Source organism: Petromyzon marinus, chromosome 66 (assembly GCF_048934315.1).
Source record: "Petromyzon marinus isolate PM22_M1 ecotype Great Lakes invasive population chromosome 66, UKy_Petmar_22M1.pri1.0, whole genome shotgun sequence".
Lineage (NCBI taxonomy): Eukaryota > Metazoa > Chordata > Hyperoartia > Petromyzontiformes > Petromyzontidae > Petromyzon > Petromyzon marinus.
Genome location: NC_133732.1, coordinates 4763785 through 4790978, shown reverse-complemented (window position 1 = coordinate 4790978; position 27194 = coordinate 4763785). Strand labels below are relative to the sequence as shown.

Here is a 27194-nt window from a genome sequence, read left to right as displayed (position 1 = left end):
CCGCACTAAGCTTCAGGTCTTCTCGGCCACGGTCATTCCCTCCCTTCTCTACACTTGCGAAACGTGGACCCCCCTAATGGAACATCTTCGCCGGTTAGAAACATTTAGGCTGGCCTGCCTACGATCCATCCTGGGTTTAACCAGATTGGATTGTGTGAGGAGCTCACAAATCCTTGAAAGATCTGGGCAGGGTCCCATCGGTGAGCTCCTCCGGCAGGCAAGGCTGCGATGGCTGGGTCATGTAGCCCGCATGCCCAGCCACCGCATGCCGAAACAGCTTTTGTTTGGCCGGATTGAGGGGGCTAAGCGGGCGCGGCACGGGCTAGAGAAGAGATGGAGTGATGTGGTACAGGAGGACGTGGAGCTGAGTGGACTTGCCGATGACTGGTACCAGCGGTGTCAAGATCGGCCTCTGTGGAGGAGGCTCGTGAAGGATGCTACTGGGCAGTTGGAGGCAGTCGCCCTCCAACAACAACGGAGGGCGGAGGAGCGACGCTCAGAACAACGAGCGGAGCGCCGGGTGGCTAAAGCACAGCAGGTTGGCACAGTAGGGGGCACAGGTGGTGCATCAGCCAGTCATCTCAGTCAGTCGACCCGTGGCACCTGCTGGGTCTGCCCCGTGACCTCCTGCCAGCGGGCGTTCGACACTTCACGTGGCCTCAGGGTGCACATGGCCTGGCACAAGCGTCGTGTTGACGTCACCGCCACTTAGTGGCGAATGGCGGTTGTTGTTGTTGTGTGAGTGGGTGTGTGTGTGAGTGGGTGTGTGAGTGGGTGTGTGTGTGAGTGGGTGTGTATGTGGGTGGGTGTGTGAGAGGGTGTGTGTGTGAGTGGGTGTGTGAGTGGGTGGGTGTGTGAGTGGGTGTGTGAGTGAGTGGGTGTGTGTGTGGTTTGGTGTGTGAGTGGGTGTGTGTGTGAATGAGTGTGTGAGTGGGTGGGTGTGTGAGTGGGTGTGTGTATGAATGGGTGTGTGAGTGGGTGTGTGATTGGGTGTGTGTGTGAGTGGGTGTGTGAGTGGGTGTGTGTGTCGGTGGGTGTGTGAATGGGTGTGTGAGTGGGTGTGTGAGTGGGTGTGTGATTGGGTGTGTGAGTGAGTGGGTGGGTGAGTGGGTGGGTGTGTGAGTGGGTGTGTGAGTGTGTGAGTGGGTGTGTGTGTGAGGGCGTGTGTGTGTGAGTGTGTGTGTGGGTGGGTGTGTGAGTGGGTGTCTGAGTGGGTGGGTGAGTGAGTGGGTGTGTGTGTGTGAGTGTGTGAGTGGGTGGGTGTGTGAGTGAGTGGGTGTGTGTGTGGGTTGGTGTGTGAGTGTGTGTGTGAATGAGTGTGTGAGTTGGTGGGTGTGTGAGTGGGTGTGTGTATGAATGGGTGTGTGAGTGGGTGGGTGTGTGAGTGGGTGTGTGTGTGAGTGGGTGTGTGAGTGGGTGTGTGTGTCGGTGGGTGTGTGAATGGGTGTGTGAGTTGGTGGGTGTGTGAGTGGGTGTGTGTATGAATGGGTGTGTGAGTGGGTGGGTGTGTGAGTGGGTGTGTGTGTGAGTGGGTGTGTGAGTGGGTGTGTGTGTCGGTGGGTGTGTGAATGGGTGTGTGAGTGAGTGGGTGTGTGAGTGGGTGTGCGAGTAGGTGTGTGAGTGGGTGTGTGAGTGGGTGTGTGAGTGGGTGTGTGAGTGAGTGGGTGGGTGAGTGGGTGGGTGTGTGAGTGGGTGTGTGAGTGGGTGTGTGAGTGGGTGTGTGTGTGAGTGGGTGTGTGTGTGAGTGTGTGTGTGGGTGGGTGTGTGTGTGGGTGTGTGAGTGGGTGGGTAAGTGAGTGGGTGTGTGTGTGTGAGTGTGTGAGTGGGTGGGTGTGTGAGTGGGTGTGTGTGTGCGTGTGTGAGTGAGTGGGTGTGTGAGTGGGTGTGTGTGTGTGGGTGTGTGTGTGTGTGGGTGTGTGTGTGAGTGGGTGTGTGTGTGAGTGGGTGTCTGTGTGGGTGGGTGTGTGAATGGGTGTGTGAGTGGGTGGGTGTGTGAGTGGGTGTGTGTGTGAGTGGGTGTGTGTGTGAGTGTGTGTATGGGTGGGTGTGTGAGTGGGTGGGTGAGTGAGTGGGTGGGTAAGTGAGTGGGTGTGTGTGTGAGTGTGTGAGTGGGTGGGTGTGTGAGTGGGTGTGTGTGTGTGAGTGGGTGTGTGAGTGGGTGTGTGTGTGTGGGTGTGTGAGTGGGTGGGTGTGTGTGTGAGTGGGTGTCTGTGTGGGTGGGTGTGTGAATGGGTGTGTGAGTGATTGGGTGTGTGAGTGGGTGTGTGAGTGGGTGGGTGTGTGAGTGGGTGGGTGAGTGAGCGGTGTTTGACAGTGATCGCGGCTCCCGCCGAGAGAGTCATCTTCATCGCAGCCCGCTCCGTCACGATGTTCACCGCCGCTCCACAAAACCTCCTCCTGCTCCTCCTGCTGCTGTCCCAGCTGGTGACGCCAGGTGAGGTGTGAAGACTGTGAGCACGTGCGTGTGTGTGTGTCCGTGTGTGTGTGTCAGTGTGTGTGTGTGTCAGTGTGTGTGTGTCCGTGTGTGTGTGTCAGTGTGTGTGTGTGTCCGTGTGTGTGTGTCAGTGTGTGTGTGTGTCCGTGTGTGCGTGTGTCAGTGTGTGTGTGTGTGTGTCAGTGTGTGTGTGTCAGTGTGTGTGTGTGTCCGTGTGTGCGTGTGTCAGTGTGTGTGTGTGTCAGTGTGTGTGTGTCAGTGTGTGTGTGTCCCGCTCACGGCCGACACCAGTGACGATTATCTGAACCGGTCCTGGGCCTCCCCTAGGTCGACTCAGCCTCAAATGAGTACCTGGTGCGGTGTGTAAACATTGCCACTAGGGAGACAAAGGCGGTCGGGCGTGGTGCTGGCCACCCACCCCCTCGTGTACCGTTCCGGCCTTCATAGGTGCTCGCTAACAGCACTTGCCCCTACAGTCTGTTAAGGCTATATGGGGGATCTTTATCTTTGTGTGTCCGTGTGAGTGTGTGTGTCAGTGTGTGTGTGTGTCCGTGTGTATGTGTGTCAGTGTGTGTATGTCAGTGTGTGTGTGTCAGTGTGTGTGTGTCAGTGTGTGTGTGTGTCCGTGTGTGCGTATGTCAGTGTGTGTGTGTCCGTGTGAGTGTGTGTCAGTGTGTGTGTGTGTGTCAGTGTGTGTTTGTCCGTGTGTGTGTGTCCGTGTGTGTGTGTGTCAGTGTGTGTGTCAGTGTGTGTGTGTGTCAGTGTGTGTGTGTGTCAGAGTGTGTGTGTCTGTGTGTGTGTGTGTGTGTCAGTGTGTGTGTGTCCTTTTGTGTGTGTCCGTGTGTGTGTGTCCGTGTGTGTGTGTCCGTGTGTGTGTGTCCGTTCGCCGGTTAGAAACATTTAGGCTGGCCTGCCTACGATCCATCCTGGGTTTAACCAGACTGGATTGTGTGAGGAGCTCACAAATCCTTGAAAGATCTGGGCAAGGTCCCATCGGTGAGCTCCTCCGGCAGGCAAGGGTGCGTTGGCTGGGTCATGTAGCCCGCATGCCCAGCCACCGCATGCCGAAACAGCTTTTGTTCGGCCGGATTGAGGGGGCTAAGCGGGCGCGGCACGGGCTAGAGAAGAGATGGAGTGACGTGGTACAGGAAGACGTGGAGCTGAGTGGACTTGCTGATGACCGGTACCAGCGGTGTCAAGATCGGCCTCTGTGGAGGAGGCTCGTGAAGGATGCTACTGGGCAGTTGGAGGCAGTCGCCCTCCAAAAACAACGGAGGGCAGAGGAGCGATGCTCACAACAACGAGCGGAGCGCCGGGTGGCTAAAGCACAGCAGGGTGGCACAGTAGGAGGCACAGGTGGTGCATCAGCCAGTCATCTCAGTCAGTCGACCCGTGGCACCTGGGTCTGCCTCGTGACCTCTTGCCAGCGGGCGTTCGACACTTCACGTGGCCTCAGGGTGCACATAGCCTGGCACAAGCGTCGTGGTGACGTCACCGCCACTTAGTGGCGAATGGCGGTTGTTGTTATGTCCGTGTGTGTGTGTCCGTGTGTGTGTATCCGTGTGTGTGTGTGTCCGTGTGTGTGTGCGTGTGTGTGTCAGTGTGTGTGTGTCCGTGTGTGTGTGTCCGTGTGTGTCCGTGTGTGTGTGTGCGTGTGTGTGTGTGTCCGTGTGTGTGTGTGCGTGTGTGTGTGTGTTCGTGTGTGTGTGTGTCCGTGTGTGTGTGCGTGTCAGTGTGTGTGTGTGTGTGTCCGTGCGTGTGTGTGTGTGTCCGTGTCCGTGTGTGTGTGTGTCCGTGTCCGTGTGTGTGTCCGTGTCCGTGTCCGTGTGTGTGTCCGTGTGTGTGTGTCAGTGTAGCGGTTAGCGCGCTGCGCTATGAACCTGGCGACCCGGGTTCGATTCCCGCTCACGGCCAACACCAGTGACGATTATCTGAACCGGTCCCGGGCCTCCCCTAGGTCGACTCAGCCTCAAATGAGTACCTGGTGCGGTGTGTAAACATCGCCACTAGGGAGACAAAGGCGGTCGGGCGTGGTGCTGTCCACCCACCCCCTCGTGTACCGTTCCGGCCTTCATAGGTGCTCGCTAACAGCACTTGCCCCTACAGTCTGTTAAGGCTATACGGGGGATCTTTGCTTCCCCCCCACCCGCGAGTGAGGGCAGTACTCTGATGATGAGTCCCAGACTGGATTTGGTGGTCACATCCACACTCTGATTCAGCCACCTCCAACCCTGCTGATTACAGCTCGCTGAGTCACTCATTCACCCACCCACTAACCCACCCACTAACCCACCCACTAACTCACTCACCCAGCCACTCACCCACCCGCTCAATCACTCACCGACTCACTCACTCACCCACCCACTAACTCACCCACTCACCCAGCCACCCACCCACTCAATCACTCACCGACTCACTCACTCACCCACCCACTAACTCACCCACTCACCCAGCCACCCACTCACTCACCCACTCACCCACTCACCCACGCACCCATTCACCCACGCCTATGCGAGTAAGGGCAGTAATGTTGTGATGAGTTCCAGACTGGATTTGGTGTTTGCATCCACTCTCTGATTCAGCCACCTCCAACCCTGCTGATTACAGCTCGCTGACTCACTCCTTCACCCACTAACTCACTCACCCACTCACCCAGCCACTCACCCACTCACTCAATCACTCACCGACTCACCCACTCACCCACCAAGCTACCCACCCACTCACTCACCCACTCACTCACTCACCCATTCACCCACGAACCCATTCACCCACGCATATGCGAGTGAGGGCAGTACTCTGGTGATGAGTCACAGACTGGATTTGGTGGTCACATCGACACTCTGATTCAGCCACCTCCAACCCTGCTAATTACAGCTCGCTGACTCACTCATTCACCCACCCAGTAACCCACCCACTAACCCACCCACTAACTTACTCACCCACTCACCCAGCCCCCCACCCACCCGCTCAATCACTCACCGACTCACTCACTCACCCACTAACTCACCCACTCACCCAGCCACCCACCCACCCACCCACTCAATCGCTCACCGACTCACTCACTCACCCACCCAGCCACCCACCCAATCACTCACCCACTCACTCACTCACCCACTCACCCAGCCACCCAGCCACCCACCCACCCACTCAATCACTCACCGACTCACCCACTCACCCACCCACTCACTCACCCACTCACTCACCCACTCACCCACGCACCCATTCACCCACGCCTATGCGAGTAAGGGCAGTAATGTGGTGATGAGTTCCAGACTGGATTTGGTGTTCGCATCCACTCTCTGATTCAGCCACCTCCAACCCTGCTGATTAAAGCTCGCTGACTCACTCATTCCTTCACTGAATCACCCACTCATTCACCCACCCACTCATTCACCCACTCACTCATTCACGCCCCCACCCACTCACCTACCAACCCACTCACCCACCCACTAAATCACCCACTCACCCACTCACTTACCCACTCACCCACCCACTCACTCACCCACTTACTCACTCACCCACCTACTCACCCACCCACTCACCCACTCACTCACTCACCCATCCACTCACTCACCCACCCACTAACTCACCCACCCACTAACTCACCCACCCACCCACTCACTCACCCACTCACCCACTCACTCACTCACCCACCCACCCCTTACCCACTCACCCACCCACCCACTCACCCACTCGCTCACTCACCCACTAACTCACCCACTCACCCACCCACCCACTCACTCACCCACCCACCCATTCACCCACCCACTCACTTACCCACCTACCCACTCACCCACTCACCCACCCACCGACTCACTCACTCACCCACCCACTCACCCATTCACCCACCCACTGACTCACCCACCCACCCACTCACCCACCCACCCACCCACTCACTCACCAACCCACTCACCCACCCACTCACTCACTCACCCAACTAACCACTCACCCACTCACCCACCCACTCACACACTCACTCACCCACCCACCCACTCACCCACTCACCCACTCACCCACCCACCCACTCACTCACCCACCCACCCACTCACACACCCACTGACTCACCCACCCACCCACCCACTCACACACTCACCCAACTAACCACTCACCCACTCACCCACCCACTCACCCACTCACCCACCCACCCACCCACTCACTCACCCACTCACCCACCACTCACCCACTCACCCACTCACTCACCCACCCACTCACCCACTCACCCACCCACCCACTCACCCACTCACCCACCCACTCACCCACCCATTCACCCACCCACTCACTCACTCATCCACTCACTCACTCACTCACCCACCCACCCACTCACTCACCCACCCACTCACTCACCCACCCACCCACTCACTCACTCACTCATCCACTCAGTCACTCACTCACCCACCCACCCACTCACCCACCCACTCACTCACCCACTCACTCACCCACTCACCCACGCACCCATTCACCCACGCCTATGCGAGTAAGGGCAGTAATGTGGTGATGAGTTCCAGACTGGATTTGGTGTTCGCATCCACTCTCTGATTCAGCCACCTCCAACCCTGCTGATTAAAGCTCGCTGACTCACTCATTCCTTCACTGAATCACCCACTCATTCACCCACCCACTCATTCACCCACTCACTCATTCACGCCCCCACCCACTCACCTACCAACCCACTCACCCACCCACTAAATCACCCACTCACCCACTCACTTACCCACTCACCCACCCACTCACTCACCCACTTACTCACTCACCCACCTACTCACCCACCCACTCACCCACTCACTCACTCACCCATCCACTCACTCACCCACCCACTAACTCACCCACCCACTAACTCACCCACCCACCCACTCACTCACCCACTCACCCACTCACTCACTCACCCACCCACCCCTTACCCACTCACCCACCCACCCACTCACCCACTCGCTCACTCACCCACTAACTCACCCACTCACCCACCCACCCACTCACTCACCCACCCACCCATTCACCCACCCACTCACTTACCCACCTACCCACTCACCCACTCACCCACCCACCGACTCACTCACTCACCCACCCACTCACCCATTCACCCACCCACTGACTCACCCACCCACCCACTCACCCACCCACCCACCCACTCACTCACCAACCCACTCACCCACCCACTCACTCACTCACCCAACTAACCACTCACCCACTCACCCACCCACTCACACACTCACTCACCCACCCACCCACTCACCCACTCACCCACTCACCCACCCACCCACTCACTCACCCACCCACCCACTCACACACCCACTGACTCACCCACCCACCCACCCACTCACACACTCACCCAACTAACCACTCACCCACTCACCCACCCACTCACCCACTCACCCACCCACCCACCCACTCACTCACCCACTCACCCACCCACTCACCCACTCACCCACTCACTCACCCACCCACTCACCCACTCACCCACCCACCCACTCACCCACTCACCCACCCACTCACCCACCCACTCACCCACCCACTCACTCACTCATCCACTCACTCACTCACTCACCAACCCACCCACTCACCCACCCACTCACTCACCCACTCACCCACTCACACACTCACCCACTCACCCACTCACCCACCCACTCACCCACCCACTCACCCACCCACCTGTGTGTCACAGTCGTGTCGGCACCTATCAAGGGCTACTCCCACACGGTGGGTCTCTACCTCTACTCGGCCGCCAAGGAACGCCACACGGTGACCTCCGTCCAGGAGTGCGCTCGTCAGTGCGAGGACGAGGCCAACTTCGTCTGCAGGTAGGAGAAGGTCCGGCGCCCGAAACGTCGTCCGTCCGCAACGGGAAGCCATTCGCGGCAAGGGTTCGCTCCGTTCTTTGGGGTCATGGGGGGCAGATTTCTCCTGTGCGCCGTGCGAATTCGAGTCCGAATGCGGAGGAGGGACAAACTCGGAGGGTCCTGAGAAAAATCCACGCGGGGATCACCACGGTGAGAGACAAAGATACAAATAGCAGCAGCAGCAGGCGTCAATGTCTGGGCTGAACCCACGACTTCCTGTACACCAGGCGAAGTAGTCAACATCTCCTAGCCACCGTGGTGGTGGTGGTGGTGGAACCCACGACCTCCTGTAGCCAGGCGAGGTAGTCAACATCTCATAGCCACCGTGATGATGATGGTGGTGGTGGTGGTGGAACCCACGACCTCCTGTACACCAGGCGAGGTAGTCAACATCTCCTAGCCACCGTGATGATGGTGGTGGTGGTGGTGGAACCCACGACCTCCTGTACACCAGGCGAGGTAGTCAACATCTCCTAGCCACCGTGATGATGATGGTGGTGGTGGTGGTGGAACCCACGACCTCCTGTACACCAGGCGAGGTAGTCAACATCTCCTAGCCACCGTGGTGATGGTGGTGGTGGTGGTGGAACCCACGACTTCCTGTACACCAGGCGAGGTAGTCAACATCTCCTAGCCACCGTGATGATGATGATGGTGGTGGAACCCACGACCTCCTGTACACAAGGCGAGGTAGTCAACATCTACAAGCCACTGTGATGATGATGGTGGTGGCACCCACAATCTCCTGTATACCTGGCGAGGTAGTCAACATCTCGTAACCACCGTGGTGGTGGTGGTGGTGGTAGTGGAAGCTACGACCTCCTGCATAGCAGGCGAGGTAGTCAACATCTCCTAGCCACTGTGATGATGATGGTGGTGGTGGAACCCACGACCTCCTGTACACCAGGCGAGGTAGTCAACATCTCATAGCCACCGTGATGTTGGTGGTGGAAACCACGACCTCCTGTACACCGGGCGAGGTAGTCAACATCTCATAGCCACCGTGGTGATGGTGGTGGTGGTGGTGGTGGAACCCACGACCTCCTGTACACCAGGCGAGGTAGTCAACATCTCATAGCCACCGTAATGATGATTGTGGTGGTGGAACCCACAACTTCCTGTACACCAGGCATGGTAGTCAACATCTCATAGCCACCGTGATGATGGTGGTGGAACCCATGACCTCCTGTACACCAGGCGAGGTAGTCAACATCTCCTAGCCACCGTGGTGATGGTGGTGGTGGAACCCACGACCTATTGTACACCAGGCGAGGTAGTCAACATCTCCTAGCCACCGTGATGATGATGGTAGTGGTGGTGGAACCCACGACCTCCTGTACACCAGGCGAGGTAGTCAACATCTCATAGCCACGGTAATGATGATTGTGGTGGTGGAACCCACGACCTCCTGTACACCAGGCGAGGAAGTCAACATCTCCTAGCCACCGTGATGATGATGGTGGTGGTGGTGGTGGAACCCACGACCTCCTGTGCACCAGGCGAGGTAGTCAACATCTCCTAGCCACCGTGGTGATGGTGGTGGTGGAACCCACGACCTCCTGTACACCAGGCGACGTAGTCAACATCTCCTAGCCACCGTGATGATGGTGGTGGTGGTGGTGGAACCCACGACCTCCTGTACACCAGGCGAGGTAGTCAAAGTCTCCTAGCCACGGCGACTGTGAAAAACTTCCGTATGTCCATCGCAGGTCCTTCGCCTACATCCGAGACTGGAAGGTGTGGAACTGCGTGACCACTCCGCTCAACAGTCTACTCAAGAAGCCCTCCAACCGCCGTGGCTACGACCTCTACGAGAGAAACGGTGACCCCCCTACCTGCACCTTGAAGTCAGCACGGCACTATAGACTCAACACTGCACCATAGACTCAACACTGCACCATAGAATCAACACCTCACCATAGACTCAACACTGCACCATAGACTCAACACTGCACCATAGAATCAACACTGCACCATAGAATCAACACTGCACCACACACTTAACACTGCACCATAAACTCAACACTGCACCATAGACTCAACACTGCACCATAGACTCAACACTGCACCATAGACTCAACACTGCACCATAGACTCAACACTGCACCATAGACTCAACACTACCCATAGACTCAACACTGCACCATAGACTCAACACTGCACCATAGACTCAACACTGCACCATAGACTCAACACTTCACCATAGACTCAACACTACCCATAGACTCAACACTGCACCATAGACTCAACACTGCACCATAGACTCAACACTGCACCATAGACTCAACACTGCACCATAGACTCAACACTGCACCATAGACTCAAGACTGGACCTTAGACTCAACACTGCACCATAGACTCAACATGCACCATAGACTCAACACTGCACCATAGATTCAACACTGCACCATAGACTCAACACTGCACCATAGACTCAAGACTGCACCATAGACTCAACACTGCACCATAGACTCAAGACTGCACCTTAGACTCAACACTGCACCACAGACTCAACACTGCACCATAGACTCAACACTGTACCATAGACTCAACACTGCACCATAGACTCAACACTGCACCATAGACTCAACTCTGCACAATAGACTCAACACTGCACCATAGACTCAAGACTGCACCATAGACTCAACACTGCACCGTAGACTCAACACTGCACCATAGACTCAACACTGCACCATAGACTCAAGAATGCAACATAGACTCAACACTGCACCATAGACTCAACACTGCACTATAGACTCAAGACTGTACCATAGACTCAACACTGCACCATAGACTCAACACTGCACCATAGACTCAACACTGCACCATAGACTCAACACTGCACCATAGACTCAACACTGCACCATAGACTCAACACAACACCATAGACTCAACACTGCACCTTAGACTCAACACTGCACCATAGACTCAACTCTGCACAATAGACTCAACACTGCACCATAGACTCAAGACTGCACCATAGACTCAACACTGCACCATAGACTCAACACTGCACCATAGACTCAACACTGCACCATAGAATCAACACTGCACCATAGACTCAACACTGCACCATAGACTCAATACTGCACCATAGACTCAACACTGCACCATAGATGCAACACTGCACCATAGACTCAACACTGCACCATAGACTCAACACTGCACCATAGACTCAACACTGCACCATAGACTCAACACTGCACCATAGACTCAACACAACACCATAGACTCAACACTGCACCATAGACTCAACACTGCACCATAGACTTAACTCTGCACAATAGACTCAACACTGCACCATAGACTCAAGACTGCACCATAGACTCAACACTGCACCATAGACTCAACACTGCACCATAGACTCAACACTGCCCATAGACCCAAAACTGCTCATAGACTCAACACTGTAGTATAGACTCAACAATGCACCTTAGACTCAACACTGCCCATACACTCAACACTGCCCATAGACTCAACACTGCACCATAGACTCAACATTGCACCATAGACTCAGTACTGCCCCATAGACTCAACACTGCCCATAGACCCAACACTGCTCATAGACTCAACACTGCACCTTAGACTCAACACTGCCCATAGACCCAACACTGCCCATAGTCTCAACACTGCACCATAGACTCAACACTGCCCATAGATTCATCACTGCACCATAGACTCAACACTGCCCATAGACTCAACACTGCCCATAGACTCAATGCTGTACCATAGACTCAACACTGCACCATAGATTCAACACTGCACCATAGACTCAACACTGCAGCATAGACTCAACACCGTACCATAGACTCAACACTGCATCATAGACTCAACACGGCGCCATAGACTCAACACTGCACCATAGACTCAACACTGCACCATAGACTCAACACTGCCCATAGACGCAACACTGCTCATAGACTCAACACTGTACCATAGACTCAACACTGCACCTTAGACTCAACACTGCCCATAGACTCAACACTGCCCATAGACTCAACACTGCACCATAGACTCAACACTGCACCATAGACTCAACACTGCACCATAGACTCAACACTGCACCATAGACTCAACACTGCACCATAGACTCAACACTGTACCATAGACTCAACACTGCACCATAGACTCAACACTGTACCATAGACTCAGCACTGCACCATTGACTCAGCACTGCCCCATAGACTCAACACTGCACCATAGACTCAACACTGCCCATAGACCCAACACTGCTCATAGACTCAACATTGCACAATAGACTTAACACTGCACCATAGACTCAACATTGCACCATAGACTGAACACTGCACCATAGACTCAACACTGCACCATAGACCCAACACTGCCCATAGACTCAACACTGCCCATAGACTCAACACTGCACCATAGACTCAACATTGCACCATAGACTCAGTACTGCCCCATAGACTCAACACTGCCCATAGACCCAACACTGCCCATAGTCTCAACACTGCACCATAGACTCAACACTGCCCATAGATTCATCACTGCACCATAAACTCAACACTGCCCATAGACTCAACACTGCCCATTGACTCAATACTGTACCATAGACTCAACACTGCACCATAGACTCAACACCGTACCATAGACTCAACACTGCCCATAGACTCAACACTGCACCATAGACTCAACACGGCGCCATAGACTCAACACTGCACCATAGACTCAACACTGCACCATAGACTCAACACTGCCCATAGACCCAACACTGCTCATAGACTCAACACTGTACCATAGACTCAACACTGCACCTTAGACTCAACACTGCCCATAGACTCAACACTGCACCATAGACTCAACACTGTACCATAGATTCAACACTGCACCTTAGACTCAACACTGCCCATAGACTCAACACTGCACCATAGACTCAACACTGCACCATAGACTCAACACTGCACCATAGACTCAGTTCTGCCCATAGACTCAACACTGCACCATAGACTCAACACTGCCCATAGACTCAACACCGCACAATAGACTGGCATTGTCTACAGACTATAGTGGCTATGAGATGTTGACTACCTCGCCTGGTGTACAGGTGGTCGTTGGTTAGATTCCGACCCTTGATCCCTGCTGCTGCTTCTGCTGCTGTAGATTTGGAGTCTGCGTCTCTCTCTCTGTCTCTCTCCCAATAGTCGCGTGGATTCGTCTCCAGGTCTTATGGGTTTTCCCCTCCCCACGTGGAATCGACGTGACACGTTTGGAGAGCGTTTGACTACGCCTATAAATGATGATGATGATGATTGTCTTCTATGGTTCTTTCGGTAAAGTCACCACCACGTAGAATGAGGATAAAATAATAAAATAACACGAGGGAGGAGAGGGGTTTTGGAAATGTGACGTCACATCAAAACGCGCAACTTTAAATAAATACGGACAACACGTTTCTATCTTCTTTGGTTCTTTCGGTAAAGTCACCATAAAATAATAAATTGATAAAATAATAAAATAACACAATAAAAATTCTCACGACGTTTCGGCCACAACACAAGCGGCCTTCTTCAGGTGAAAGGAACAAACCTGTTCGGGACGACGAAGCTCTGAAGAAGGCCACTCGTGTGGTGGCCGAAACGTCGTGAGAAATTTTATCGCGTTATTTTAGTTTATTATTTTATTCTAATTTTCTACGTGGCGGTGACTTTACCGGAAGAATCAAAGGAGTTGAATCCTTGCAGGCACGAACGCTTTAAGTCGAAGTTTTGATGATGATGATGATGATAGGTCACGATCTTCGTCGCTTTGATATCGTTCGTGATGCCCGTGGACGCATCTGAAGAAGGGCTAAACAGCAGCTCAGCAGAGCCCATGAATGACGTCACGCACCTTGAGGGGGCGGGGGTGGGGGGGGGGGTTTGAGAACTGTGACGTCACGTCAAAATTGCCCAACTTTTATAAATAATTATAGTCAAACAACGTTTCTACTTAATCAAATTTACTTTTATATTCTTAGCTCTTTCGGTAAAGTCACCACGTTGAAGGGGAAGCAATAAAATAATAAAAATATATATTAAACACATATATATTTTATTGTTTTCCCTTCAACTTGGTGACTTTACCCAAAGAGCTAAGCATATAAATTCAAATAGACTTTGTTAATAAATGTGTTCTACCTACAACATCGCAGTTGTAAGCGCCACGTTAAATACGCAACTACAATGTGACAACAGTTTAAAGCGATTTGAAGCGAGTTTTATTTTCAAAATGGAAATATTGTTTTTGGTGAGGGGAGGGGGAGGGGCCAGAGCTTTGTGACGTCATATTTGAGGGCGGGCAGGGGGTGGGGTCTGACTTTTTGTGACGCCGCGTGACGAGGGGGTGGGGTTTGAGAAATGTGACGTCACATAAAACTTTATAAATAAATAAATATAGACAAACACGTTTCTACTTAATCAAATAGACTTTGTTAATAAATGTGTTCTACCTACAACATCGCAGTTGTAAGCACCACGTTAAATACGCAACTACAATGTGACAACAGTTTAAAGCGATTTGAAGCGCAGTTTTATTTTCAAAATGGAAATATTGTTTTGATGAGGGGAGGGGGAGGGGCCAGAGCTTTGTGACGTCATATTTGAGGGCGGGTGGGGGGGTCTGAATCGCGTGACGTCATTTAAGGACGGCCCCTTACCTGGACATTCGTGAGAAAGAGCTTCATGGCTCGTCGGATTCTTCCTGCGGCCTAAATGAAGCGTCTCTGATGGTGCAGACTATCTCGAGGACTGTGCCCGAGGGCACGGATCGGACTACCGGGGCACGAAGTCCGTGACCCAGCAGGGCACGGAGTGTCAGAGGTGGAGCAGCGAGACTCCACACAAACCCCGGTGAGTGAGTCGGAGGGCGAGGGAGTGGGTGGGTGAGATGGTGGGTGAGTGAGTGGGTGAGTGAGTGAGTGGGTGGGTGAGATGGTGGGTGAGTGGGTGGGTGGGTGAGTGGGTGGGTGGGTGGGTGAGATGGTGGGTGGGTGAGTGGGTGGGTGAGTGGGTGAGTGAGATGGTGGGTGGGTGAGTGGGTGAGTGGGTGGGTGAGTGAGTGGGTGAGTAGGTGAGTGGGTGGGTGAGTGGATGGGTGAGTGGGTGAGTGAGATGGTGGGTGAGTGGGTGAATGAGTGAGTGAGTGGGTGGGTGGGTGAGTGGGTGAGTGAGTGGGTGAGTGAGTGGGTGAGTAGGTGAGTGGGTGGGTGAGTGGGTGAGTGAGATGGTGGGTGGGTGAGTGGGTGGGTGAGTGGGTGAGTGAGATGGTGGGTGGGTGAGTGGGTGAGTGGGTGGGTGAGTGAGTGGGTGAGTAGGTGAGTGGGTGGGTGAGTGAGTGAGTGGGTGAGTGAGTGGGTGGGTGAGTGGGTGAGTGAGTGGGTGGGTGGGTGAGTGAGTGGGTGGGTGGGTGGGTGAGTGAGTGGGTGGGTGGGTGAGTGAGTGAGTGGGTGGGTGAGTGAGTGGGTGAGTGAGATGGTGCGTGGGTGAGTGGGTGAGTGAGTGGGTGGGTGGGTGAGTGGGTGAGTGAGTGAGTGAGTGGGTGAGATGGTGGATGAGTGGGTGGGTGAGTGGGTGAGTGGGTGGGTGGGTGGGTGAGATGGTAAGTGAGATGGTGGGTGAGTGGGTGGGTGAGTGGGTGAGTGGGTGAGTGGGTGGGTGGGTGGGTGAGATGGTGAGTGAGATGGTGGGTGAGTGAGTGAGTGAGATGGTGAGTGAGTGGGTGAGTGAGATGGTGGGTGAGTGACTGGGTGAGATGGTGGGTGAGTGGGTGGGTGAGATGGTGGGTGAGTGGGTGAGTGAGATGGTGGGTGAGATGGTGAGTGAGTGAGTGAGATGGTGGGTGAGATGGTGGGTGAGTAGGTGGGTGAGATGGTGGGTGAGTGGGTGAGTGAGATGGTGGGTGAGTGGGTGAGTGAGATGGTGGGTGAGTGGGTGAGTGAGATGGTGGGTGAGATGGTGGGTGAGTGGGTGAGTGAGATGGTGGGTGAGTGGGTGAGTGAGATGGTGGGTGAGATGGTGAGTGAGTGAGTCAGATGGTGAGTGAGTGGGTGAGTGGGTGAGTGAGATGGTGGGTGAGTGAGTGAGTGAGATGGTGGATGAGTGGGTGGGTGAGATGGTGGGTGAGTGGGTGGGTGAGTGGGTGGGTGGGTGGGTGAGATGGTGGATGAGATGGTGAGCGAGTGAGATGGTGGGTGAGTGGGTGGGTGGGTGAGTGAGATGGTGGGTGAGTGAGATGGTGGGTGAGTGAGATGTTGGGTGAGTGAGATGGTGGGTGAGTGAGATGATGGGTGAGATGGTGAGTGAGTGGGTGAGATGGTGGGTGAGATGGTGGGTGAGTGGGTGGGTGGGTGAGATGGTGGGTGAGATGGTGGGTGAGTGGGTGGGTGGGTGAGATGGTGGGTGAGATGGTGGATGAGTGGGTGAGTGGGTGAGATGGTGGTTGAGATGGTGGGTGAGTGGGTGACTGGGTGAGATGGTGGGTGAGTGGGTGGGTGAGTGAGATGGTGGGTGAGTGGGTGAGCAAGTGGGATGGTGGGTGAGTGAGATGGTGAGTGGGTGAGATGGTGGGTGAGTGGGTGGGTGGGTGAGTGAGATGGTGGGTGAGTGGGATGGTGGGTGAGTGAGATGGTAAGTGAGAGGGTGGGTGAGTGAGTGAGTGGGTGAGATGGTGGATGAGTGGGTGGGTGAGTGGGTGAGTGGGTGGGTGGGTGGGTGAGATGGTAAGTGAGATGGTGGGTGAGTGGGTGGGTGAGTGGGTGAGTGGGTGGGTGGGTGGGTGAGAGGGTGAGTGAGATGGTGGGTGAGTGAGTGAGTGAGATGGTGAGTGAGTGGGTGAGTGAGATGGTGGGTGAGTGACTGGGTGAGATGGTGGGTGAGTGGGTGGGTGAGATGGTGGGTGAGTGGGTGAGTGAGATGGTGGGTGAGATGGTGAGTGAGTGAGTGAGATGGTGGGTGAGATGGTGGGTGAGTAGGTGGGTGAGATGGTGGGTGAGTGGGTGAGTGAGATGGTGGGTGAGTGGGTGAGTGAGATGGTGGGTGAGTGGGTGAGTGAGATGGTGGGTGAGATGGTGGGTGAGTGGGTGAGTGAGATGGTGGGTGAGTGGGTGAGTGAGATGGTGGGTGAGATGGTGAGTGAGTGAGTCAGATGGTGAGTGAGTGGGTGAGTGGGTGAGTGAGATGTTGGGTGAGTGGGTGAGTGAGATGGTGGATGAGTGGGTGGGTGAGATGGTGGGTGAGTGGGTGGGTGAGTGGGTGGGTGGGTGGGTGAGATGGTGGATGAGATGGTGAGCGAGTGAGATGGTGGGTGAGTGGGTGGGTGGGTGAGTGAGATGGTGGGTGAGTGAGATGGTGGGTGAGTGAGATGGTGGGTGAGTGAGATGGTGGGTGAGTGAGATGGTGGGTGAGTGAGATGGTGGGTGAGTGAGATGATGGGTGAGATGGTGAGTGAGTGGGTGAGATGGTGGGTGAGATGGTGGGTGAGTGGGTGGGTGGGTGAGATGGTGGGTGAGATGGTGGGTGAGTGGGTGGGTGGGTGAGATGGTGGGTGAGATGGTGGATGAGTGGGTGAGTGGGTGAGATGGTGGTTGAGATGGTGGGTGAGTGGGTGACTGGGTGAGATGGTGGGTGAGTGGGTGGGTGAGTGAGATGGTGGGTGAGTGGGTGAGCAAGTGGGATGGTGGGTGAGTGAGATGGTGAGTGGGTGAGATGGTGGGTGAGTGGGTGGGTGGGTGAGTGAGATGGTGGGTGAGTGGGATGGTGGGTGAGTGAGATGGTAAGTGAGAGGGTGGGTGAGTGGGATGGTGGGTGAGTGAGATGGTGGGTGGGTGAGATGGTGGGTGAGTGAGATGGTGGGTGAGTGAGATGGTGGGTGAGTGAGATGCTGGGTGAGTGAGTGAGATGGTGAGCAAGTGGGATGGTGGGTGAGTGAGATGGTGGGTGAGGTGGTGGGTGAGTGAGTGAGATGTTGTGCGAATGAGATGGTGGGTGAGTGAGATGGTGGGTGAGTGAGATGGTGAGTGAGTGAGATGGTGAGTGAGTGAGATGGTGGGTGAGTGAGATGGTGGTTGAGTGAGATGGTGGGTGAGTGAGATGGTGGGTGAGTGAGATGGTGGGTGAGTGAGACGGTGGGTGAGTGGGTGAGTGAGATGGTGGGTGAGTGGGTGAGATGGTGAGCAACTGGGATGGTGGTTGAGTGAGATGGCGGGTGAGTGGGTGAGTGAGATGGTGAGTGAGATGGTGGGTGAGTAAGATGCTGGGTGAGTGGGATGGTGGGTGAGTGAGATGGTGGGTGAGTGGGTGAGGTGGTGAGCAAGTGGGATGGTGGGTGAGTGAGATGGTGGGTGAGGTGGTGGGTGAGTGAGTTGTTGTGCGAATGAGATGGTGGTTGAGTGACATGGTGGGTGAGTGAGATGGTGGGTGAGTGGGTGAGTGAGATGGTGGGTGAGTGAGATGGTGGGGGAGTGAGTGAGTGAGTGAGTGAGATGGTGAGTGGGTCAGTGGGTGGGTGGGTGAGTGAGGTTGTGGGTGAGTGAGATGGTGGGGAAGTGAGTGAGTGAGATGGTGAGTGAATGAGATGGTGGGTGAGTGGGTGGGTGAGATGGTGGGTGAGATGGTGGGTGAGTGAATGAGATGATGGGTGAGTGAGTGGGTGAGTGAGATGGTGGGGAAGTGAGTGAGTGAGATAGTGAGTGAATGAGATGGTGAGTGGGTCGGTGGGTGGGTGGGTGAGTGAGGTGGTGGGTGAGTGAGATGATGGGGAAGTGAGTGAGTGAGATAGTGGGTGAGTGGGTGGGTGAGATGGTGGGTGAGTGAATGAGATGTTGGGTGAGTGAGATGGTGGGGGAGTGATTGAGTGAGTGAGATGGTGAGTGGGTCAGTGGGTGGGTGGGTGAGTGAGGTGGTGGGTAAGTGAGATGGTGGAGAAGTGAGTGAGTGAGATAGTGAGTGAATGAGATGGTGGGTGAGTGAATGAGATGATGGGTGAGTGAGTGAGATGGTGGGGAAGTGAGTGAGTGAGATAGTGGGTGAGTGGGTGGGTGAGATGGTGGGTGAGTGAATGAGATGATGGGTGAGTGAGTGGGTGAGTGAGATGGTGGGGAATTGAGTGAGTGAGATGGTGAGTGAATGAGATGGTGGGTAATGAGATCGGAACCCACGTAGCATGTGTCACTGTGTCCCGACCACGTGGCCTGTATCCCAACCACGTGTTGCTGTATCCCGACCACGTGGCCTGTGTCCCTGCGTCCCGACCACGTGGTCTGTGTCTCGACCACGTGGTCTGTGTCCCGACCACGTGGCCTGTGTCCCGACCACGTGTCCCTGTGTCCCGACCACGTGTCTCTGTACCCCGACCACGTGTCCCTGTGTCCCGACCACGTGTCCCTGTGTCCCGACCACGTGTCCCTGCACCCCGACCACGTGTCCCTATGTCCCGACCACGTGGCCCTGTGTCCCGACCACGTGACCCTGTGTCCCGACCACGTGTCCCTGCGTCCCGACCACGTGTCCCTGTACCCCGACCACGTGTCCCTGTACCCCGACCACGTGTCCCTGTGTCCCGACCACGTGTCCCTGTACCCCGACCACGTGTCCCTGTGTCCCGACCACGTGTCCCTGCACCCCGACCACGTGTCCCTGTGTCCCTACCACGTGTCCCTGTGTCCCTACCACGTGTCCCTGCGTCCCTACCACGTGTCCCTGCGTCCCGCAGCTACTCTCCAACCACGTGGCCTGTATCCCGACCACGTGTCCCTGTGTCCCGCAGCTACTCCTCGACCACGTGGCCTGTATCCCGACCACGTGTCCCTGTGTCCCGACCACGTGTCCCTGTGTCCCGACCACGTGTCCCTGCACCCCGACCACGTGTCCCTGTGTCCCGCAGCTACTCTCCGACCACGCATCCGTTGGCCGCGCTGGAGGAGAACTTCTGCCGGAACCCCGACAACGACACGAAGGGGCCGTGGTGCTACACGGCAGACCCACAGCTCCGCTTCGACTACTGCAACGTGGATTCCTGCGTGCGGCTGCCCAGCGACCAGCACACAGGTGTGGTGGGTGAGATGGTGGGTGGGTGAGTTGGTGAGTGAGATGGTGGGTGGGTGAGATGGGATGGTGGGTGGGTGAGATGGTGGGTGGGTGAGATGGAGGGTGAGTGAGATGGTGGGTGAGTGAGATGGTGGGTGGGTGAGTGAGTGGGATGGAGGGTGAGTGAGAAGGTGGGTGGGTGAGTGAGTGGGATGGTGGGTGAGGGAGATCGAGGGTGAGTGAGATGGTGGGTGGGTGAGTTGGTGGGATGGTGGGTGGGTGGGATGGTGGGTGGGTGAGTGAATGGCATGGTGAGTGAGATGGTGGGTGAGTGAGATGGTGAGTGGGATAGTGGGTGAGATGGTGGGTGGGTGAGTGGGATGGTGGGTGAGTGAGATGGTGAGTGGGATGGTGGGTGAGTGAGTGGGATGGTGGGTGAGTGAGATGGTGAGTGAGGGGGATGGTGAGTGAGTGAGATGGTGAGTGAGTGGGATGGTGGGTGAGTGACATGGCGGGTGGGTAAGTGAGTGGGATTGTGGATGAGTGGGATGGTGAGTGAGTGGGATGGTGGGTGAGTGTGATGGAGGGTGAGTGAGATGGTGGGCGAGGGGGATGGTGGGTGTGTGAGTGAATTAGATGGTGGGTGAGTGAGATGGTGAGTGTGTGGGATGGTGAGTGAGATGGTGAGTGAGATGGTGGGTGAGTGGGATGGTGGGTGAGTGTTTTGGTGGGTGGGTGAGATGGTGGGTGGGTGAGTGTGATGGTGAGTGAGTGGGATGGTGTGTGATGGAGGGTGAGTGAGATGGTGGGTGGGTGAGTGAGTGGGATTGTGGGTGAGTGGGATGGTGAGTGAGTGGGATGGAGGGTGAGTGAGATGGTGAGTGGGTGAGATGGTGGATGGGTGAGTGAGATGGTGAGTGGGATGGTGGGTGAGTGAGTGGAATGGTGGGTGAGTGAGATGGTGAGTGAGTGGGATGGTGAGTGAGTGAGATGGTGGGTGGGTAAGTGAGTGGGATTGTGGGTGAGTGGGATGGTGAGTGAGTGGGATGGTGGGTGAGTGTGATGGAGGGTGAGTGAGATGGTGGGCGAGTGGGATGGTGGGTGTGTGAGTGAATTATATGGTGGGTGATTGAGATGGTGAGTGTGTGGGATGGTGAGTGAGATGGTGAGTGAGATGGTGGGTGAGTGGGATGGTGGGTGAGTGTTATGGAGGGTGAGTGAGATGGTGGGTGGGTGAGATAGTGGGTGGGTGAGTGAGTGGGATGGTGAGTGAGTGGGATGGTGGGTGAGTGGAATGGTGAGTGAGTGTGATGGTGAGTGAGGTGGTGGGTGAGTGAGTTGGTGAGTGAGTGAGATGGTGGGTGAGTGTGATGGTGAGTGAGTGATATGGTGGGTGGGTGAGATGGAGGGTGGGTGAGATGGTGGGTGAGTGAGTGAATTAGATGGTGGGTTAGATGGTGGGTGGGTGAGTGAGTGGGATGGTGAGTGAGTGGGATGGTGAGTGAGTGTGATGGAGGGTGAGTGAGATGGTGGGTGAGTGAGATGGTGGGTGAGTGAGATGGTGGGTGGCTGAGATGGTGGGTGAGTAAGATGGTGGGTGAGTGAGTTGGTGAGTGAGTGAGTTGGTGGGTGAGTGAGATGGTGGGTGAGTGAGATGGTGGGTGAGTGAGTTGGTGGGTGAGTGAGTTGGTGGGTGAGTGAGATGGTGGGTGAGTGAGATGGTGAGTGAGATGGTGAGTGAGTGAGATGGTGGATGAGTGAGATGGTGAGTGAGATGGTGGGTGAGTGAGATGGTGGGTGAGTGGGATGGTGGGTGAGTGAGATGGTTGGTGAGTGAGTTGGTGGGTGAGTGAGATGGTGGGTGAGGTGGTGGGTGAGTGAGATGGTGGGTGAGTGAGATGGTGAGTGAGTGAGTTGGTGAGTGAGTGAGATGGTGGGTGAGTGAGATGGTGGGTGAGTGAGATGGTGGGTGAGTGGAATGGTGGGTGAGATGGTGGGTGGGTGAGTGAATGAGATGGTGAGTGAGTGAGATGGTGAGTGAGTGAGTGAGATGGTGGGTGAGTGAATGAGATGGTGGGTGAGTGAGATGGTGAGTGAGTGAACTGGTAGGTGAGTGAGATGGTGGGTGAGTAAGATGGTGAGTGAGTGAGTTGGTGGGTGAGTGAGATGGTGGGTGAGTGAGATGGTGGCTGAGTGAGATTGTTGGTGAGTGAAATGGTGGCTGAGTGGTTGGTGGGTGGGTGAGATGGTGGGTGAGTGAGATGGTGAGTGAGTGAGTTGGTGAGTGAGTGAGATGGTGGGTGAGTGAGATGGTGGGTGAGTGAGATGGTGGGTGAGTGGAATGGTGGGTGAGATGGTGGGTGGGTGAGTGAATGAGATGGTGAGTGAGTGAGATGGTGAGTGAGTGAGTGAGATGGTGGGTGAGTGAATGAGATGGTGGGTGAGTGAGATGGTGGGTGAGTGAGATGGTGGATGAGTAAGATGGTGGGTGAGTGAGATGGTGGCTGAGTGAGATTGTTGGTGAGTGAGATGGTGGCTGAGTGAGATGGTGGGTGGGTGAGATGGTGAATGAATGAGATGGTGAGTGAGTAAGCTGGTGAGTGACTGAACTAGTGGGTGAGTGAACCGGTGTGTGAGTGAGATGGGTGGCTGAGTGGGTGAGGTGGATGTATTGGTGCACGCATGGTGGCTGTGTGGTTGAGCGGTGGTGCACCGGTTAGCGCACCGCACCTACGAACTCCCGGCGACCCGAGTTCGAGTCCCGCTCACCGCCGCCATCCGCCGACACCCGGAGCCTCGGGATCTGGGGACTCTCCCCTCGGTCGACTGAGCCCCCCAATCAGTGGCCGGTGTTGCACTGCACAGCAATCGTCGCCGCTAGGGGATACAAAGGCGGCCGGGCGGGCTGGTGGCCACCCACCCCCTCTGTTTTGCCACAGTGCCCGGTAGCCTTGCTCGCTCGTAACAGCACTTTCCCCTACAGCCCTGCTGGAGGCTACCTGGGGGATCTTTGTCTGTGTCTCCTTCATAGACACTGCTACTCGCCACTAACAGCACTTGCCCCTACAGCCCTGCTGGAGGCTACCTGGGGGATCTTTGTCTCTGTATTTTCATAGACACTGCTACTCGCTACTAACAGCACTTGCCCCTACAGCCCTGCTGGAGGCTACCTGGGGGATCTTTGTCTCTGTCTCCTTCATAGACACTGCTACTCGCCACTAACAGCACTTGCCCCTAAAGCATGCTAGAGGCTACCTGGGGGATCTTTGTCTCTGTCTCCTTCATTGACACTGCTACTCCCCACTAACAGCACTTGCCCCTACAGCCTGCTAGAGGCTACCTGAGGGATCTTTGTCTTTATATTTTCATAGACACTGATACTCGCTACTAACAGCACTTGCCTCTACAGCCTGCTAGAAGCTACCTGGGGGATCTTTGTCTTTGTATTTTCATAGCCACTGCTACTCGCCACTAACAGCACTTGCCCCTACAGCCTGCTAGAGACTACCTGGGGGACCTTTGTCTCTGTCTCCTTCATAGCCACTGCTACTCGCCACTAACAGCACTTGCCCCTACAGCCTGCCAAGGGCCTGTGGGGTGGGTGGGTGGGTGCATCTTGACGCCACGTGATGCGGCAATGTCTCACTGCTATTGTGACGTCACGGGACAGAGCACGTGGGGTGGGGTTGTGTGGCACGGCACGGCGCCGTCGGCTTGCGCCTCGTCACGTGGCCATCGTGGCCATGGCTGTCTGTTGGTTTTAGAATCCATCTCGAGAGACGGCTTCATTGTGACGTGGCTAGGAGATGTTGACTACCTCGCCTGGTGTCCAGGAGGTCGTGGGTTCCACCATCATCATCATCACGGTGGCTAGGAGATGTTGACTACCTCGCCTGGTATACAGGAGGTCATGGGTTCCACCATCATCACGGTGGCTAGGAGATGTTGACTACCTCGCCTGGTGTACAGGAGGTCGTGGGTTCCACCACCACCACCATCATCATCACGGTGGCTAGGAGATGTTGACTGCCTCGCCTGGTGTACAGGAGGTCGTGGGTTCCACCACCACCACCACCATCATCATCACGGTGGCTAGGAGACGTTGACTACCTCGCCTGGTGTACAGGAGGTCGTGGGTTCCACCATCATCATCATCACGGTGGCTAGGAGATGTTGACTACCTCGCCTGGTCTACAGGAGGTCGTGGGTTCCACCACCACCACCATCATCACGGTGGCTAGGAGATGTTGACTACCTTGCCTGGTCTACAGGAGGTCGTGGGTTCCACCACCATCATCATCATCACGGTGGTTAGGAGATGTTGACTACCTCGCCTGGTGTGCAGGAGGTCGTGGGTTCCACCACCACAACCATCATCACGGTGGCTAGGAGATGTTGACTACCTCGCCTGGTCTACAGGAGGTCGTGGGTTCCACCATCATCATCACGGTGGCTAGGGTGATGTTTACTACCTCAGCTGCTGATGAAACACTGCATGTGGAAAACCGGTCCTTGATTATAAACATCTGAGGGCAGTTCCACCAGCGTTGATTAAGGCAGAGAGCCCTCACTCTGACTACTGATGAGACACTAAAAGTCAAAACCCATCCTGGCCTATAAACATCTGGGGCCAGTTCCACCAGCGTTGATTAAGCCTGAGGCTGACTGCGCTGCTGATGAGACACTAAAAGTCAAAACCCATCCTGGCCTATAAACATCTGGGGCCAGTTCCACCAGCGTTGATTAAGGCAGAGGCAGACTGCGCTGCTGATGAGACACTAAAAGTCAAAACCCATCCTGGCCTATAAACATCTGAGGGCCAGTTCCACCAGCGTTGATTAAGGCAGAGGCAGACTGCGCTGCTGATGAGACACTAAAAGTCAAAACCCATCCTGGCCTATAAACATCTGAGGGCCAGTTCCACCAGCGTTGATTAAGGCAGAGGCTGACTACGCTGCTGATGAGACACTGAAAGTCGGAACCAGCCCCAGCGTTCTGCTTGTGCTGAACCGGTCCCGCCGATCAGACAGCCACTGCCAGAATCTGGGGGCCCGTGCCGCTGATGGGATGGTTGTGGAGAGCGATGGGTGTAGTGGTTAGCGCTACGCTGCGCTATGAACCTGGCGACCCGGGTTCGATTCCCGCTCACGGCCAACACCTGTGACGATTATCTGAACCGGTCTCGGGGCTCCCCTAGGTCGACTCAGCCTCAAATGAGTTACCTGGTGCGGTGTGTAAACATCGCCACTGGGGAGACAAAGGCGGTCGGGCGTGGTGCTGGCCACCCACCCCCTCGTGTGCCGTTCCGGCCTTCAAAGGCGCTCGCTAACAGCACTTGCCCCAACAGTCTGTTAAGGCTATACGGGGGATCTTTGTCTTTGTACATATATGTGTTCGATGCTCCATGGTTCTTTCGGCGAAGTGACGTCGGTATAAAATAAAATAAGTCACCGAAAAGAACGAATGGCTAAGTATCCCTGCAGTCGCAAAAACCTCAAATGTAGATTATGATGTGTTCGATCTGATGGTCCCGGTGCACGATAATGATTGTTTATTAGGGTTAAAGTTAAGGGGACAGGGAAAACACTCAGAAGTTTATCTCTCGTTGCTCATTAACAAACACGGTCGCAAATGTGGACAGTTTGAAATGCGCGTGTGTGTGTGTGTGTGTAAAATATGTGTGTGTGTGTGCACGTGTGTGTGTGTACACTGTGTGTGTGTACACTGTGTGTGTGAATACTGTGTGTGTACACGTGTGTGTGTGTACACTGTGTGTGTGTACACGTGTGTGTGTGTATATATACTGTGTGTGTACACGTGTGTGTGTGTACACTGTGTGTGTGTAAAATATGTGTGTGTGTGCACGTGTGTGTGTGTACACTGTGTGTGTACACGTGTGTGTGTGTGTGTGTACACTGTGTGTGTGTACACTGTGTGTGTGTGCACACGTGTGTGTGTGTGTGTGTACACTGTGTGTGCGTACACGTGTGTGTGTGTACACACGGGTGTGTGTGTGTGCCTGTGTGTGTACACACGTGGGTGTGTGTGTGTGTACACGTGTGTGTACACGTGTGTGTACACGTGTGTGTACACGTGTGTGTGTACACTATGTTTGTACACTGCGTGTGTACACACGTGGGTGTGTGTGTGTGTACACGTGTGTGTGTGTGTACACTATGTATGTACACTGTGTGTGTACACACGTGTGTGTGTGTGTGTACACTATGTATGTACACTGTGTGTGTACACACGTGTGTGTGTATGTGGGGAGCGATAGTGTAGCGGTTAGCGCTACGCTGCGCTATGAACCTGGCGACCCGGGTTCGATTCCCGCTCACGGCCAACACCAGTGACGATTATCTGAACCGGTCCCGGGCCTCCCCTAGGGCGACTCGGCCTCAAATGAGTACCTGGTGCGGTGTGCAGTAAACATCGCCACTGGGGAGACAAAGGCGGTCGGGCGTGGTGCTGGCCACCCACCCCCTCGTGTGCCGTTACCGGCTTTCATAGGTGGTGCTGCTCGCTAACAGCACTTGCCCCTACAGTCTGCTAAGGCTACACGGGGGATCTTTGTCTTTGTTGTGTGTGTCGCTACCCACCCCCCACAACTCCCACGTTATGCACGCCGATGATTTGGTAAGGGACCGTGCATACATGACGTCAAACACCTGGGCGAGGGTGGAGGGGGGGTCAGACATTTGTGACGATGTGTGACAAGGGGAGGGAGGAGAGGGGTTTTGGAAATGTGACGTCACATCAAAACGCGCAACTTTAAATAAATACGGACAACACGTTTCTATCTTCTTTGGTTCTTTCGGTAAAGTCACCATAAAATAATAAATTGATGTAATAAAATAGCACAATAAAAATTCTCACGACGTTTCGGCCACAACACAAGCGGCCTTC

The 27194-nt window shown here is 55.1% G+C and overlaps 1 protein-coding gene across 1 annotated transcript in view; it reads left to right on the top strand.

Annotated features, from left to right (window-relative positions):
• The first annotated feature begins 2302 nt into the window (after positions 1–2302).
• The window catches only part of PLG (plasminogen), a 179103-nt gene continuing 154211 nt past the window's right edge, over positions 2303–27194 (top strand). Inside the window, exons 1-5 of the mRNA XM_076054559.1 lie at positions 2303–2434; positions 8094–8229; positions 9978–10090; positions 15002–15116; positions 20146–20309. Of these exons, the coding sequence (XP_075910674.1) occupies positions 2368–2434; positions 8094–8229; positions 9978–10090; positions 15002–15116; positions 20146–20309 (595 nt within the window). The 5' untranslated portion in view covers positions 2303–2367. The remainder of the gene's footprint in view (positions 2435–8093; positions 8230–9977; positions 10091–15001; positions 15117–20145; positions 20310–27194) is intronic.